The 17707-nt window shown below is 34.9% G+C and overlaps 1 protein-coding gene across 1 annotated transcript; it reads right to left on the bottom strand.

Annotated features, from left to right (window-relative positions):
• il23r (interleukin 23 receptor) lies at positions 1–16829 on the bottom strand. Its single transcript, XM_046856231.1, is given in 14 exon segments — positions 1–4509; positions 5746–5836; positions 6328–6415; positions 8277–8354; positions 11161–11256; positions 11401–11595; positions 13040–13244; positions 13876–13958; positions 14709–14871; positions 15004–15146; positions 15710–15844; positions 15847–15981; positions 16077–16173; positions 16266–16829. Coding segments are annotated over 13 exon segments (2010 nt in total). The 5' UTR covers positions 16141–16173; positions 16266–16829; the 3' UTR covers positions 1–3975.
• Between the last annotated feature and the right edge of the window lie 878 nt (positions 16830–17707).

Genomic DNA, 17707 nt, shown 5'->3' with positions numbered 1-17707 from the left:
CAGACAGACAGACAGACAGACAGACAGATAGATAGATAGATAGATAGATAGATAGATAGATAGATAGATAGATAGATAGATAGATTCTGTTCACTCCAATACAATAACCTAGTATTCATTACTGAAACAATATGGTATAATTTCTCTCAATAATTTTCCTTCATTTTATTATTTTACTTTTGACAGTTCTTTTTTATTAACCATATAAGGCGAAGCACATTTACAATCCTTTTTATCATTTATCATCAAAGAGCGTTCAACACAAATGTGTCAGACGGCTATTGTCATAATAAAAAAGCTTCAGAAACACTGTATAACCACATAATTCACGAAACCAAGAAGACCTTTAAAAATTATATTCCAATTGCAAACTTAACACATGGGATTGTAAAGTTTCATAATAAACAAGTCTCATTATAAACTATTGTATCTATTACATACTTCTATAGCAAATAAGGTGTTTTCAACAAATCCAACAAAATAAAAAACCTGAATAGCAACTGGAGGAGCATGCTATGGTGAAAGCATAGCAATATTTTTTCGAAACTACTTAAGAATCTTTACAGGAAATGGGCACTACGTACAAAACAAAAAGCACCTGACAGCCACCATAAATTAAAGATTAATCAGTGATGTTCTGTGTCTTGTTTGTGGTTGGAGGTTCAGTGGCTTGATAATAACAGATTCTACTAATTACAATGTAATTTAAGTCCAGCCTTGATTGTTTCTGCCTGGTTATGACTTAAAAGTAGCTAGATCTCTCAACAAGAGAGTGAAACCAAACATACCGAACTAAATCCACATACAGATTGTTTGTCATTTGATTTATAATGTCCATAATTCACACGCACAAACCTACAATATAGGATAGGTTGCGATGTTTGCAATAAATAGTGGTCCAATCATTGTAAAACAGTTTCTACAAAAACTGCTGTGAAAATGCATCGTAGGAAAATGTGAGGTAAAAGTTAAGGTGAATAAATGTCTTAGAATATGTAATAAAGATATTAAATATTTTTTAATATTTTCAAAGGTATTATAATATTTATATAACAGTTACCAGGGGTTCCACATTAATCACTGGAAGTTTAATCTGCTGCACTGTTTAATATACAGAGCTAGACCACTGTAGTAATGCATTATATTAAAGGGTAACACTTTAGGAAAAACACATTGGTGGTATTATTATCAGTGCTCACACTGAAGAACATCATGCCAACATTATGCCTCAACATCACATTCAGGATTATTCTTCAGATGGTGTTACGATTTTTTTTATGTTTGAGTTTTTATTATATTTAATGTGTTTTTTTCATATTTTCAGTGTGTAGTTTATCCTAATTATACATTACATTATTAGTCCAAATAGGCCACTTTAAACTATTTTGCTAATATTTGGTGCCAGTTTTGGTGAAATATCATGTTCAATGAGAACAACATGTACAAACCATATTTGTTGCACCTTCTCACAGACATGGCGTGAGAATATTCTCAGGAAGCTATAAAAACTGGCTTGTGGGGCATGTGGTTCTGCGAAGTGTGAACATTTGTGACTAAAACAAAGTAGTGAAACAAGTACCTAGCACAACATAAAAAAAAAACATAGTATGTAATTAATACAGTAGCAGAGATTCAGTATGACAAAAGAAACATTAACACATGTAATACGTAGTACAAAAATAAATCAATGCACATTCGACAATATCAGTGAAAATCTGTATTGTTTAGGAAAAGCGATTCAATTTGGTCAATGGTAGATGTCTAAGTCAATATATCTGCATGAACGTCTTTCACTTTCTATATCATTATAAAAGACCATTTTCGAGAAGTCCAACAATAAAACCTGAAGAATGGTTTCGAGAATGCAAATGTGTCATAAATATGCATTAAGGCTCATGCACTTATGTGGAAACAAGCTACTGTAGATTAGTATGTATCCTGCTGTATGTTTACAATTGTGCAGGAAATAATAATTCACATACATGGAACAGCACTAATAAACATTTATTAAAACATACAGAATTTTCATAAAGGTGGGAATTGAGAAGGACCTGTTGAAAGAATCAGCATGTATGTCTGCTGTCTGCTCAAACAGATTTACATGGTACGGAAAATCTGCCCACCCAATTTCAAAAAATGTCATACAAATAATGAATTGCACTTGAAATGTCCTAGTGAGTCTTTAAAGAACAATAAAAAAACCAATATGGTCTTACTTTTTAAAATTTACACAATTTATCATATGATTTGTTTACTATGTTGTTTACAAATCCGCTTTCACAGTTCACTCTCCGTGATTTCAACTTCTTTTTTTCTTTTTAAGATCAAGATCAAAAACAGTACATTACGGCATTATGACATCATTTCCTCACTATACTTTAATGCAATCTTTCCGGATCACGTTATCTACAGAAGTGCAGATAAGATAACAGTCTTATTCCTTACTCGATTTGGTGCACTTGTGTGGTGAAGAAAGTCTGTCATATAGAGAAGTCTCCAGGCTTTAACCACTTCACTGGGTCATTGGTTTGATATTGGTATGCTATCTGATTATCATTATCATTTTCAGTTTCTACCTACTATGTCAATTCACTTTCTTTACCCAAAGAAAAAAAACACACAATCAATTGCATCAGGTTGTTGTACCAAAGCATTCTTTGTCGCCCACTGTTACTGACAAGACCGATTTTTTTGGGAAAGTGACAAAAACTGCTGCCTCATTAAAAAAAACTAAACTCTTTCTTGTACTTCCTTCTTCCTTCCATCTTATTTGTTTGTAATAATTCAGTATTGTAGCTGTATGAATTATTTTGTGGAAAACCCCCCAGACATTAATGCTTCAAATCAGTGCAACTGTTGTTTATACAGTATGTATAAGTGACACTAGAGGTTCTCAACTATTCTGCAGCCAGGTACTTTAATTGTAACATAAAATACATAGACATCCTCAGTACAGATTATTGTTATGTGCACAAGACAGTAACTCTTCAGATTTTTATAGACCTACTCATAAATATTAATTATTTGTAGGCGTACATATTTTTGAGTAATTAACTTTTGATAAAAAACAATTCTGTTCAAGTGACCTGTTTAATACACTTTCTTTCGGCTTCTCCCGTTAGGGGTCGCCACGGCGGATCATCCGCATGTTTGATTTGGCACGTTTTTATGCTGGATGCCCTTCCTAACGCAACCCTCCCCATTTATCCGGGCTTGGGACCGGCACTAAGAGTGTCTGGGGTCGGTTCCCTGACCGGGGATCGAACCCGGGCCGCAGCGGTGAGAGCGTCGCATCCTAACCACTAGACCACCAGGTACCTAAAACCAATTCTATTCAAGTGACCTGTTTAATAGTGATAAAAATCAGTAAGAGATATGATGTGGCTTATTATAGGAGGTTTTGAAAGCCAGCAATGTAACAAAAAAACCCTCTGCAGGTCACTGTAGTACAATTTGACAACCGTTGCTTAGAGAACCTCATCCTGGCTATTTAGGTTGTGATGCACTTCAGGGCAAGCCCAGGGCAAAGATCGGCAAGGGCTCTGGACTCCTTATTAGAAAGTTTCAGCTCTGACAACGCACTACTTTTCAGTGCTTGGGCACCATGCGCTTCACACATGTCCTCAAATCATTTTCAAGTTGCTTTATTCCAGTAAATGTAAATTCTTTGTTTAGCTCCTATACAATTTGCATTTTTTTTACACATGACTGATCTAGCGGAACGAGAAATTTGAAGATCACCACAGATGCAAGCATTTGGGACTGGAGTGGTAGCTCAGTGGTTAAGGTTCTGGGTTACTGATCGGAAGGTTGACGGGTTCAAACTGCTACTCTTGGGTCCATGTGCAAGGCCCTTAACCCTCTTTGCTCCAGGGGGCACTTTATCATGGCTGATCACATCGCTGGCCTAGAAAGAATTTCACTGTCCTGTAATGTACATGTGACAAGTAAAAATCCCCTTTACAAGCAAACCTTTCAGAGCAACTGCTCATCAACCTGTAGGGAATGTAGGGTAACATTGGGTAGCAATGCCTGGCTTTGGTGCTGATTCTGATAGGCACTTTCAGTTTCTACAAACCTCCCATCTGCCACCATGTTGCCGTCTAATGTAGCTGGAGTGAAAAATGGAAATCCATCTACAAGATTCATAGACACAGGTCTTCCATCCACAGTCAAGCAGCTTGGTAGAGATGCATGCATTCCTTTACTTGGAAAAATTCTTTGTTCAAATGTGAAGACAGGCAGCGAGAAGAGCACCCATGGAGGCTCATCTTCTTCCTTCTCTGTTACATCACATGCCGCTTCTGCTCCTTGAGAAATGTTGATTTGAGGTTTATAAGGAGACACTGTCCAGTCTTGAACAATCACCCTTTCCTCTGTGGTTACTTCTTTGTGGACAATGGGGTACAAGTCTTTCCTTTCCATGGGTGGACTGCAGTCCTCGACTGGAGATAAGGGTGGGTCACTGTCCACAGGTTGCCAGTACAGATCAGAACCACAACTCTCATCCTAAGAACAGAAACAAGCCTCGTCAGGTACATATCCTAAATAAAAGCATCTTTATACGTGATATACAGAATAAAAAAATAATTATGAAAATATCACTTATATAAAAATATTATTTCTTAATATCTTGTTTCGATAATTTTCTTTCTTTGTTTAAGGTGCTCTTTGTGCTGATGTAAAAAAAGTATTGACTAAGTTGTCATGTTTGTTATCTATATATTTTTTTAATTTAACAGTAAATAGTTAAACAAAGATTTTTATGATAAGGAGGTTATTTGTCTTTATTGAAAAGAATAATGAGAAACTAAGTTGCATGTAACAAAATACATCCATTGGAGCTATTATTATGTATGGATAAGTTTATAAGTAGACTCATAAGTAGTCTTCAGTACTCTGTACATGTCCTCCATGTCTATTTTCTCACTTTCCTCCAACACACGTCATGGTGTTACTTCTGTTTAATGTTTCTTCCTTTCTTCCTTTCTTTCAACTTTGTAAGCTACTATCAGATTTGACACAAAACAGTGCAGCAGTGCTTTTCAAAGGTGGTCACAAATTGCATGCCTTCAACTTTCCAAAAATTGTTCTTGGGTTGGTAGTGGTTATAAAAATGGCAAGTGTGAAAGCCTATACAAAAGTATTCTGTTCTGTGTTACAAGAAAAATTCTGTGTAGGTAAGTAAGTAAACGAGCAAAGTTTGTATAGATGGATTTTGCTGCAAGAAGAGGCGTAACTGCTAAACCCACCTCTGGTCTGAATCTTAACTTTGTATGTCTTAATATGTATCATAGGAAGTGTTAAAAAAAAAAGTAGCATGAGGTTTTAAATAGCAGAATTAAACAAGGTTTGTATCTACATCACAAAATTCTAGCAGGTCTCATATATCCCACTATTCCTTCCTTAAACAACTGTCTTGGAATACAGCAACACTTAAATGTACATACATTTTACACTGGTAATTTAATTTACTTATTTATTTTGAACTGAATTCTTGATGAGAAGTCCCAGCTTTCTAAACTGGTTTGATTTGTAGCAAACTCTGATGTAAACTTTTACATAGAACCTTTAACTAGAAACTCAAGAACCCTAGATTCCGAGAAGTTTCCTAGAACCCTAGAAGTTAAGATTATTTTACAGAATCATTTATTGCTAATTCAGTTAGCAAATTTCCACAATTCAATACTAGAAAGTGAGATTTTACATATAGACTTTTCAAAGCATGTAGAGCATTGTAGGTACCTTAAGTAATTTGATGGCATTGCTGTTTCCAAGTTTGGGCAAATTTTGGAAAAGCCAAGAGGGTCCCATTGACACACACGCCTTCCTTATTCTACAAAAATAATAATAATTACATTTCAAAGACACGGTATATAACTAATAAACAACACATAAAATAAAATTAAATACTCTGAGAGTAAAACAGTCTATTGGAAGGTTTGCATTAGTTTATTAGAGGAAGTGGAAGCTCAGTGGTTCAGATGTTAGACAACTGATCAGAAGGTCACAAGTTCAACTCAAAACACAAACAAGCTGACACTGCTGGGCCCTCAAACAAGGCCCTTAACCCCTTTAAATGCTCAGTTGTATAGATGAGATGTAAATGTAACTCGCCCTATACAAACTCCTAGAACACAATAAATATGCCCAAATATTACCCTTTTTAAATTCAGTGCCTGTAACTTTTATTTGTCTTTTATAATTATTTTATGCTATTTGGTTACATTATACCTTTAATTTTCTCTTATTTTTACCTATGTAAAGCATTTCAAATTTTTAGATTGTACTTGATAAATAATATAGCCTCGCCTTGTTTTGCCTTACCTTTGTCGTGTACATTTTAAATATATCAAATTCACAAGGATAATGATAGGAACTGCGGTTACGAGGCACATCCCGACTGCAAATGCATCTGAAAAAGAACACAGGGGTTTGTTTGATTTGATAACAAGCATTTGTATGATGTATTCAACTGAGGTTGCAATATAAAGCTTATATACATAAAGAGCAGTCCAGTACTTTCACACATACTGTATCTAGTTATTCAGTTTTCTCCTGGTACCTGAAGATCTGAATCTTAAATAAAATCAAATAGGTAGCAACATATAGCTGAAATCATCACCGATTTAGTTGTTGCCAGTTCCTATCCTGTAGCTCTGTCACACAATAGCCACCAATCATGTGAATTCATGGTCATGTGAAAGCTATCATCAGTTTTCACAAAGGAACATTTGGGAAAGTGGTAATTCAGTGGTTAAGCGGTTGTATTTTGGGCAGAAATGCTGTGAGCTCAAACCACCAAATTACCACTGGCAGACATTTGAGCAAGGAGTTGTATAAATGAAAATGTGGATACCTTCTACCAAAGGTTGTAAATGTAAAAGTAACTTGTGTAATGTTAGCCAGCTATTAAATTTGGCTACCAATTTACAAACGCATGGCATTTTGAAAACATTTATAAATTACAATAGTTAAAATATGGTCAGCTATCAGTTACCAAGTTGTGGTTACTGGTTTACACATATTACACATAGTTTACACAGTGTGTATTTTATACTCACGATTCCACTACTATAAGTGTTGTATATGTTGCACACACTGTATATAATAACCTCCTTTTCTGCACTCTTCATTTTGCACATGTATATAACCTATTCATAAACACTGTATGCAAAATCTCCGACCTTGTACTCATTGTATATAATTGCCTTTCCATTTACTAATTATTTATATTCATGTTGTTCATTTCATATTGTTCATTCATCTGCCATTATTTATATCTATCATATATCATAGCCTTACCAACCTATACATATGTCAATATTTTACACTGCTACCAATGCACTTCTGGTTAGATGCTAACTGCATTTCATTGCTCTGTACCGTAACTTGTGCAAAGACAATAAAGTTAAATCAAATCTAATCTAACCGTAATTAGCGCTCAGTGTTGAAGTAAATAATATAGATAAAAATAGCTTGGGTGAGGAAATCCTAATAGCTATTGTTATGTTTTTGTGCTGTGTTTGACTGGGAAGTGGGAAGCTACATTTCAACACATCATAATGTGCTTTCTACTATTAATTAAGATTACAGAAATATTTGCTTTGTCTCAAACAAGAAATTTATAGTCCTGGCCAAATTATTTCTTCTTTTAAGAAAATAAATATACAATAAACATTAAATACCACATATATGCAAATATTAGCTGGAGAGTTCTTTCAAAATAATTTTTTTCTGTAAATCTGTACCAACATCAAAACATTTTGTAATAAAACTTTAAAGGGGTTTAAACAACATAATATGTGCACTTCTGTCTATTCACGTTTTGAAACTATTAAGCTTAAGAAGATGATTTATTACTGTACATGTAAAATTTAGTACTGTAGTACTAGGCTATATGTGTAGTGATTTTTTCATGACAAGTGGCTATGATATATTCTGTGTAGGTAGGCTAGACAGACAGACAGACAGGCAGACAGACAGACAGACAGACAGACAGACAGACAGACAGACAGACAGACAGACAGACAGACAGACAGGTAGATAGATAGATAGATAGATAGATAGATAGATAGATAGATAGATAGATAGATAGATAGATAGATAGATAGACACATGTAGGTAGATTTAATTTGCCGCTCTAGAACTTTGTGTTCATTAAACGTTTTTTAGGAACCCATTCATAGGAAAAATTATGGATCTAGAAAAGGCATGGTAATTGATTTCTAAAAAGATGTTTAAAAATTAATCTTAAGAGGCAAAAAAAGACTTACCTTTTGTTTGCTTTGCAGTAGATTGCTGTGTTAAGTTCTCTACATGAGAAACATTATTATAATTTTTTGTGTCAGTGCCTATAAATAGATAGAAAAAGAAGAAGAATCCGTTATTTTACACTACAGCATAGTTCCTTCACATATCCTAGCATGTCAGGGAGCTGTGGTCAGAGCACAGCGTCAGCCAGGATATGGTGTCTTTGGAGCAGACAGTGTTAAGGGCCTTGCTCAAGGGCCCAAATGTGTCAGCTTGGCACTGGTCAGTAACATCATAGTGAAAAGATTAGTTACAGATTTTAGATGGTTTTTTAATTTCGCCTTATTTAATAAGCAACTAAGCATCAGCCATCAGGAATTCTTCATATACTAAAGACACACCCATGTTTCTAATCTATAAGTAAATTACAAACATGGGTGTGTCTTCATTGCTATAGAAAAATCTAATCTTGTATGAATAGTATTTAAAATTTAGAAACTAAAAGTGTTTTTGGTTTGTATTTCTACATCCAGAACTCTATCAATTTGAATTTACATTTCTCTTTTGTAACAAATATCATATGTTATACGTAATCATAATTAAGGCACACATGAGTGCTTCTCCAACACAGAAATGTAATTTTGTTTTGTTTACAAGACTGAGGGCGGAAGCCTTATTCACATACAGACTGTCATGCTTCTTAGGAAGTGTGTACAGGAATTGAAAATATAGAGATATTTAAGGAGAGCGCAATAAAGTTGTTAGAACTCTGCAGATAACATACCACAGGGAACACAGAACCCAAGGGACACAAACTGATACTTTCTAAAACTACTCAGATGTAACAATTCATGTTTCTTTAGAATGAGTACACAACAGAATGCTTATAGACGTCTTTACAATAATGAGCAGCTAAACAGAACGGCTTGTTCTATTGTACAGAGTAACACATCATCCGTTTGGTGCCTCAACTTCCTGTTACATGTTAAACCACATGTTAGAACGGAGCAGCTTATTCACAGTCCACTGAAACGCCTTTAACTGCAATGAGAACACAGGCCTGTCCGACTGAACATGAGTTTACTTTGTTTTATCTCCTAGGAAAAGTTTTCTATTAAACATATTCGTCTAATGAGGCTTGCATTTGTTTTTCTGACAGAAACCGACCAGATGCTTTATTTTGTATTTTTTTATTTATTAATTTTTTATTATTATTGTGATTTCTTTTTTTTACCACAACCCAGACATGTTACATGGAATATTCTAGCAGTCTGTATACTAATCTCACACAGAGACTAGTACTTCTCACACTTTTAAGCTGAAACACTAACTACTCAGTAAAGCCATTGGGTGGGTGATTCACACATTCAGGTTACTGGAAGTAGATGGAAACTTTCTCAGTATATGGTGGAAAAACTTTTGTCAAAACTGCTGTCATAATGTGGGTTTAAGAATCAACACCGAAAACAGGGAAACTCTTTCCATGATCCATGTGTGATACAATTTTATCTCTACATTAATAAGGAATTTTATAGGCAGTACATAGCAGCGACTGTTTTGTATGCGCTTGATGTAAAGGGTTAAAGTGGCGTGATAAACATGTTTATTTACATGCTCATTTGTTAAAACCAAACACCACATCACACTTCCTCCCCCACAGTCATTTGCCCCCCTCCTCCACACACATGCTGCATGTGCAGAAACACACAGAAGTACCCAGCCTTGAATGACGTGCAATGACGTCTATTTTTAGCAAGTCTTATAGAAAGTATAGCTAATCACCAGGGCATCAACAAATCATCAAACCAAGAACAGACCAAACATGTTAATCAAGGTTTAACATTTTCTCAGTTAGATCAAATTGTCACTATTTAGTGTAGCTGGAAGACATATGATTTATTTCGTAAAATACTCATACATAAACTCATTAATAATGTAATTTTGTATTCACTCTAGTTTTAATAGACTTGATTTAGTTAATCAAGCCTTTATTATCACCAGAATAAAACCAGTATGACTATATACGTTAAAAATTACAATTTAGTACATGTTGCTGAGTATAAGAGATATTTGTCTTTCGCCCCCTCTGGGAGAAAATTGCTATTGCAGGTGACTCGTGGAATCTAGGTCGTGTTGGCATCCTTCTCTACCACATGAATTAATCTGAGCAGCAAATCAGTGCACATTAAAACCCTATTTCAAACCACATAGTGTGTACTAAGGTGTATGCCTTAATAGTAATGAGAGCACTGGTGTATTATAAACATACAATGAGAATAAACCCTTTATTCTGTACATCGATGTGAATGTCAGTTACTGAGTAGTAGTTAGAAAAGATGAAGGATGAAACATGAGTTCCTGAAAAGCTAGTATTTTAGCTAACTTGCTCCAACCTCTGTGTGTTAATTTCATATGTAACTCTACTTCGAGCCAATAGTGCAAGATTGATAGCTATTAACAGCTACCTACGTACAATAGAAGCTCTTGGAGAAAAAAACTTGTGCTAATGGAAACGTTTTTGTTCTACAATTAATTCTCCTATTTGTGTCTGTAACTGGTGGTTATAAGCTATTAGATTGCTTCAGAAAGCTACGTAAACATAGAAATCTCTGATCGTTTGTAGTACTTTTATATTTTCCTGATGCAATCTGTGTTTTTATTTTGTTATCTGATCTGAAGTGTGCGGTCTGGCCTGAATTTTGAGCAATCCAGCTGTTGCAGCTATGCAAAAACCATGATGCATTATGTCATGTGTGATGAATCCATCCAGACAAAAGAAATCCCAAATGCTCTGAATGTGAATGACTAATTGATGATGTTTTTACATCTTTTTTTCTTAATAATGATGCATTTAGTGTATACATTTTGGCGCTTTTTAAATTTTAAAATACAATTTAAAAGATGTACCTTTGTTGATCATATGGATTTGTTTGAAAGAAGGGCATGACACTCCGTCACTGTTCTCAACAAAGAGTGAAAAGTTACACAGAGTTGGTTGAGTAGCTGAAACAAATGCACATACATACATGTATTAAAAGAGAGTTTCTGTTGTTAGGTCTTATACATGATAGGCCTAAATACATGCAGCTTGTCAGCTTAGTTAATACACATTTAAAGATGATTTTTGGGATGTGTGCTGGCTCTTACCCTGAATGTATACGGAGGTATTGTAGTTTTTCACATATCTTTTCCACTGCATTTGATCTGGGGTGCATTGCCACTGAACTACATAACCCAGAGTTTGCTCTGACATCCTTTCTGAGAAGGGAGGGGAGTCCCACTCAAGGTTGATGCCGCCCCCTGCTGCATGGCTTGACTTTATTTCTGGAGATGGTATGCCTGCTGAATTTACAGAATTTGATTTAGCTTTAATTCGATTTGTGCCTGCATTTTAAAGCAACCTATAATTCGATTCGGATTCGATGTATGACAAAATTCATAGCCATAAAAACATATCTATCGACTCATTCGGTGATCAATCACAACATATTTTATAGGTGAACAGCAAATAAATGTTCCAATTAACCCGTAACAACATATACTATTATATATTACTATACTATGTAGCCTATTATGCTATTTTCAATGTAATAACAGTGCCTTGCATACAACCCCAATTCCAAAAAAGTTGGGACACTGTGTAAAATGGAAATAAAAACAGAATGCAATCAGATTTGCAAATCTCATAAACCCATGTTTTATTCACAATAGAACATAAAAAAAACATAAAAAATTTTAAAAGTGTGGAAATTTTCCATTTTAAAAAAAAATCTTTGTATTTTTGGCTGCAACAGATCTCAAATTATTTTTTTGAGGGCAACACAAGTCTGGAAAAAGTAGGTGTTATTAAACAGTTATTAACAGTTGGAGAAACATTTTAGTTGTGGTTAACTAATTAGGTTCATTGACAGCAGATCGGTTAGATGTTTTTAATATAAATAGTGTATCTTAGAGAGGATAAACAGATGTATAAGGACAGAAGACGTGATGCTACACAGTAGTACACATGGCCCTGTCCCAACGTTTTTAAGACCTGCTGCGGCCATCAAATTCAAAATGATCTTATTTCTTCTAGTTGTAATATTTCACTCTCTTGAACTTTCCCACATTTTGTAGTGTTTAAATATAGAACAGCAATGCACTTCTTTTTGATGAAAATCTCATGAAAATAATATTTTGGATAGATAGAGGAAAATGCATGTAAGACACCTGTTAATCTTTTAAAAGAGAAAAACTTTTATATAACATGCTAATAAGTATTTTCTTGCATTAAACATCCAACTTGTAGTGGCTTAAGCATTTATCACAATAAGTTTTTGCATCTTTTACTAATGTTTTTCCGGTGGATGGCCTCATTTCAAAACTCTTCTGCTTTTCTTTTTTAATTTGGTCACCTGCCAAATCCCACCCACTTGCCAGTGCTGCCCTAACCTATGACAACTACTAACCACGGAAGGTGATGGGTAACACGTGCTTCCTCCGAAACATGTGAAAACAGCCAACTGCATCCTCGTTTCACTGAACTGCTACTCATTTCCCAACACAAGACAGCGTAAAACTCATAGGAAATGCTATGTGCCCTCTTCACATGTATACAAGGTTACTTCATGGGCTATTTTGTGTGAATTCATGATCAAGTTCCAGTTAATTTTATTTCGGGTCCAGCTTTTAACAAAACATGGAAAACTTCATGTCAATGTGTGTGTAGTGCGACGTCATTCAAGATACATTCAGAGCTAAATGTATACTAATGGAAGTCTTAGGCTTTATGTATTTCTATCTTTACCTGAACAGTTCAGTCTCACTGTAGCTGGTGGTGAACTTCCTGCTGATGTAACAGCACTGATATTCAGCTCTGTCACCTCCAAAGGCAGTTGAACAGTGTACTGTGTAACAGCCACTGAGCAATTCAGAATGTGTGTAGTGCCCTTCTCTCGATAGGCTATTTCATAATGGTGCAGAACCCCTGTACCATCTTCTTTACCTAGCGGCTGGGGATGAGTTAATAAAGACAAGTCATGTATTAATTATTTAAGAGTAACCCTTTTTTTTTGTCAGATTCTAAGCATTTTTAGTACAAGGCTACATTTATAATAATGGTCTTAGAGTACCTGCTTCAAAATAATCCTGAAATCTTTTCAAAACAAATACACACTGTGCTAAATAAAATGCTTGACAAGTGATATAGGTTTATAGTAACCATAGCTAGCTAGCTAGCTAACTAGTAAGGACACATTTAGTAAAGATTTAAAACTAAATACAAAAATAACCAACTACCTAAACAAATCACTGTAGTAGATTGTTTAGCTATAGTTACCTTGCTACTTATTATTATTTGACTTAGCTAAAGCTGGGCTTATACATGAACATGTAATTTAAAACAAGCACCAGCAAGCTAAGTAAATAGTTTATCAAATAAACCAGTAGTAAATTTTAGCAAGCTAACATCATGCTATCATTACATAGTTAATATCTGGGGCCTGATCATTGGGTTTTTGTCCTATAGAGGGTGCAATGGGACTTCAGTTTGCCTTTTGCAAAGACGCATGATCTAAAACTGCAGTTGTGGTATGCACAAGGTTTCAGTCCTACTTTTAATTACACCTCACTGTAAATACCAACCTTCCACATGAGGGTCACATTCTGAACATGACTCTGTTCAGTTATCATGATTATCCTCCACACGTCGAGCTTGGTCGAGGGGGCTGTGGAAGAGCATTAAATTAAATCAATAGTCAGAACAGATTGGGAACATTTTTAAATCATTTTGGTAAAAATGTTATTTGAATGGGATTGGTGCAGGAACATGAGTCGATATACATTTGGGATGCTATTTGTTTTCTGCTTATACTATTTACAAGTGTGTATAGTATGTAAAGGTTAAATGTAATTTCAGGAAATATGCATCCTCTTTTTAAAATCCTTAAACATAAAATTTCAGACCTATTAACAGAAGTTTTGCATGTTCTGGATTTTAATCATTTAATCAAATTTGTATTTGTATTCTTTGAAATTTGTTCAACGTCATGCTTGAAATATCCATTTTTACAAATCAGCCATTTCAGAGTTATAACTTTTTTTATGTGGTGACATTGACTAAAAAGTTTACTTTGGTGCTGGTTTGTTACCATTATTAAGTGCAAAATATTTAGTGAATACATATTGTATTAATAGTAATATAGGAAATATGAATAATGGTGCCTGAGATGGGAGATAGGGCATGTTTTTATAGCTGAACTTTTGCCAAAAATGAAATTGTACCACAATCATAGAATTAAATTTTTACTAATATAAAAACAATGACAGATGGGGTTGTGAGATATCCAAGTATGCAAAGACAAGAAAATCTCAAGTGATGTTCGTGCACCAAAACATATACTAGTCTAAAAAATAAATTAACATCTGCCAAGAAGTCCTTGATGTAACTGTAGCATATACATTTGAGCCGTCTTTACCTTTTCCAGGGCTGCTCTGAGTGAACATCTTGCTCCACAAACTGCAGTTATACTTCATTGACACCGTGCAGACTCGCATCTTAAACTGATATGACGTCAATGGGGTCAACGTCCCTAGCAATGCAAGTGTCCCTCTCTGAAGCCGAATCACATTTCCTTCCATCTAATCAGATATAAAGTATATGTGTTTAGTTTTATTTATCTTGTAATAAATCAGCTGCTTTTTCCATGATGTCATTTTGTGTAGAAGCAGCAGAGCACTGACAATCCACCCACCGAAACATGAAGCTCTTACCCAGTCAGAAGCATCGTTTGCTTTTCGAAATCTTACAACGGGTTTCAGATTCTCCATATTGTCTGAGCTGTGCCAGTGGATGGTTGGAGAAAGGGAGCCTTTTGCAAATGCAATCTCTTTAATATGTGGAGGACTTGGAATTGCTACAAAGAGTTGGAAACGGGACAAAAATGGTAATTTTTTAGCCTTGAAAAATCTTTAACATTATGTCTGGCTGTTCATATGAAACTATATTAAGTCATTATGAATCATTCTGTAACCCATGTGAAACATCAACCAATAAAACTAATTTCATAACAATAATATTCAATGATTCATAATCGATTAAACTCAGGCCTCCAAGTGTAAATACTGCCACCCACCATTTATGTAAATTAGTTTTCATTTACCGACTTTAATCATGTTTACTAATTCATCTTGTTTATTGAATATTACTTCTGGATGGTATAATTACTGGTTACTGAAAGTGTTTTATTTGGCTAACATGATTTACTTTATTAAAAAAAAAACTTTATATGCAATATAAACATGAATTACTTGTCTAGATACTTATACATTTGTGTAAAGCTGCTTTGAGACAATGTCTGTTGTGAAAAGCGCTATACAAATAAACTTGACTTGACTTGACTTATACTTCATTAATCTATTGCATTTTAGCCATTAATTGCTCTCATTAAAAAGGAGATAAAGGAATAAATAAACATACGATTAGCCGTGATGTCTCTTCCACACACAATGTGAGACTTCCCGCCTTGTTCCACAGAGCAGGAAATAGAGGATTTAGGTTCATTCACAACCACATGTGCTGTGACATTAGAACAACTGGTCTTTCTTAGAACTTTTTTCCATTGAATTCTATAATGAAGATCCTGCCACATCTCACAGTGTAGGATCGGCAGTGTACGGTCAAGTTGGAGCCAATAGGAATGATGTCTTTATCTACGGTCAGCTCTCCAGTACAAGTCACTCCGTAACAGTCTAAGAAATGAGAGACATAGGGTCTAATATTAGGAATGTACAATAGACCGCTTTAATACTAAATTTATACAGATAATCATGACAAGCTCACTCACCTCTTAGTTCGCAGTTGAGTAGTAAAAGAAAGACAAGTCTTAAGGCTTCTATGAGGATATCCATGTCATCCACATCATGGTTTCTAAAGCAGACTCTCTTTAAGACATCATGCAGTAAATGAAAAGCCTCCACCTCTCCACCACGTTCTTACAAGCTTGTAATCCATGTATATCATTACAGTGACTTACCACATCTCTGCTTTTTTCCTCCCCTGAGTTATTATAATTATCTTAGACTGTGCTTTAACTGACCCACATGTGTAATGAAAACCGACGACAGTCACTGCTGATACAAAGGAAAAAATTGTATAACCTCAATACTTTAAGCAAGACTATGAGATTTCTCAGCTGGTGTGCACAGTCCTCTGATGTCATTTCGCTCAGTGGCAAAATGTTTAGCACTTTCTCAGAGTCTGTGTTCTCTTTTTAGAGTAGTTGACCTAGATTTGTGGTTTTTATACTTATGTTTGAACTTCAACAGTCTGCTTTTGCATGTGGATGCCCCACTTTATTAACCTCCACATGCAGTCAACATAGTTCTTAGGATGAGAAATTACTCTGACACTTAATAAATAATGTTTTTACTGGAGGTCCGTTAAGCATTTTAATATTTGATAGTGTGACAGGGTACAGATCTGCATCGATTCTAAAAGTAATGTTTTCCCTTCAGCACACACACAAAACATTATGTTTTACATATTTTCCAAAATCTTCCCAAAATTTCTTATCAAATGTTATAGTTACTTATATACAACAAACAAAATTAACTTTATGGCCACCGATCAGGCACTACATTATGACCACCTGCCTAATAATGTGTTGGTTCCCCTTTTGCTGCCAAAACAGTTCTGACCAGTCAAGCATTAACAGCATTAACTTCATCTTTGAGCTACAGTAGCTCATCTGTTGGATTAGATCACATGGGCCAGCCTTCTTTTGAGAGATACTTTTGATAGATACTGACCACTGCAAACCAGGAAGAGCTAAAAGAGCTGCAGTTTTGAAGATGCTCTGACCAAGTCATCTAGGGATCATAATTTGGCTCTTGTCAAACTCGCTCAAATCCTTACGCTTGCCCATTATTTCTGCTTCTAACACATCAACTTTGATGACAAAATATTAGTTTGCTGCCTAATATATCTCACCCACTAACAGGCACCATGATGTAGAGATAATCAGTGTTAATCACTTCCCTGGTCGTAATGTTTTACTGTCATATTGTTATGCCTGGTTGTTGTAATATCTTGGAAAGTCCTATTATCCATAGTGATTGTGTTATAAATAAGGAATAAACAATGTGGAGAATGTGTTTATGGGAAAATAGCCAATGCTAGAAAAGTGTCATGTATGTTACACAATCTAAAGTGGAGTATTGTACGTTTTTTAATCCAAGTGTTTTAAAGTGTACTTTTATATATCTTTAGAGTTTCTTGTTTATGTGTGCCATTCACAATAAAAGTTACTTCTTATTAGCACTTACATTATAACAGTATTACAGTATTACATTATAACATTATTACAATATGTAAATAGTAATTTTCCTACTTCTTTTTGAAATTAAGTCACAAAATGTAGCCTGTTACTGAAAAACTGAAGAACACAACTTCTGGCACTGGAAACTCCTTTTATAT

The sequence above is a fragment of the Silurus meridionalis genome, chromosome 1 (genome assembly GCF_014805685.1).
Source record: "Silurus meridionalis isolate SWU-2019-XX chromosome 1, ASM1480568v1, whole genome shotgun sequence".
In the NCBI taxonomy this organism is placed as follows: domain Eukaryota; kingdom Metazoa; phylum Chordata; class Actinopteri; order Siluriformes; family Siluridae; genus Silurus; species Silurus meridionalis.
Note: the sequence above shows the minus strand (reverse complement) of the source record. Positions and strands in the feature narration are given on the sequence as shown.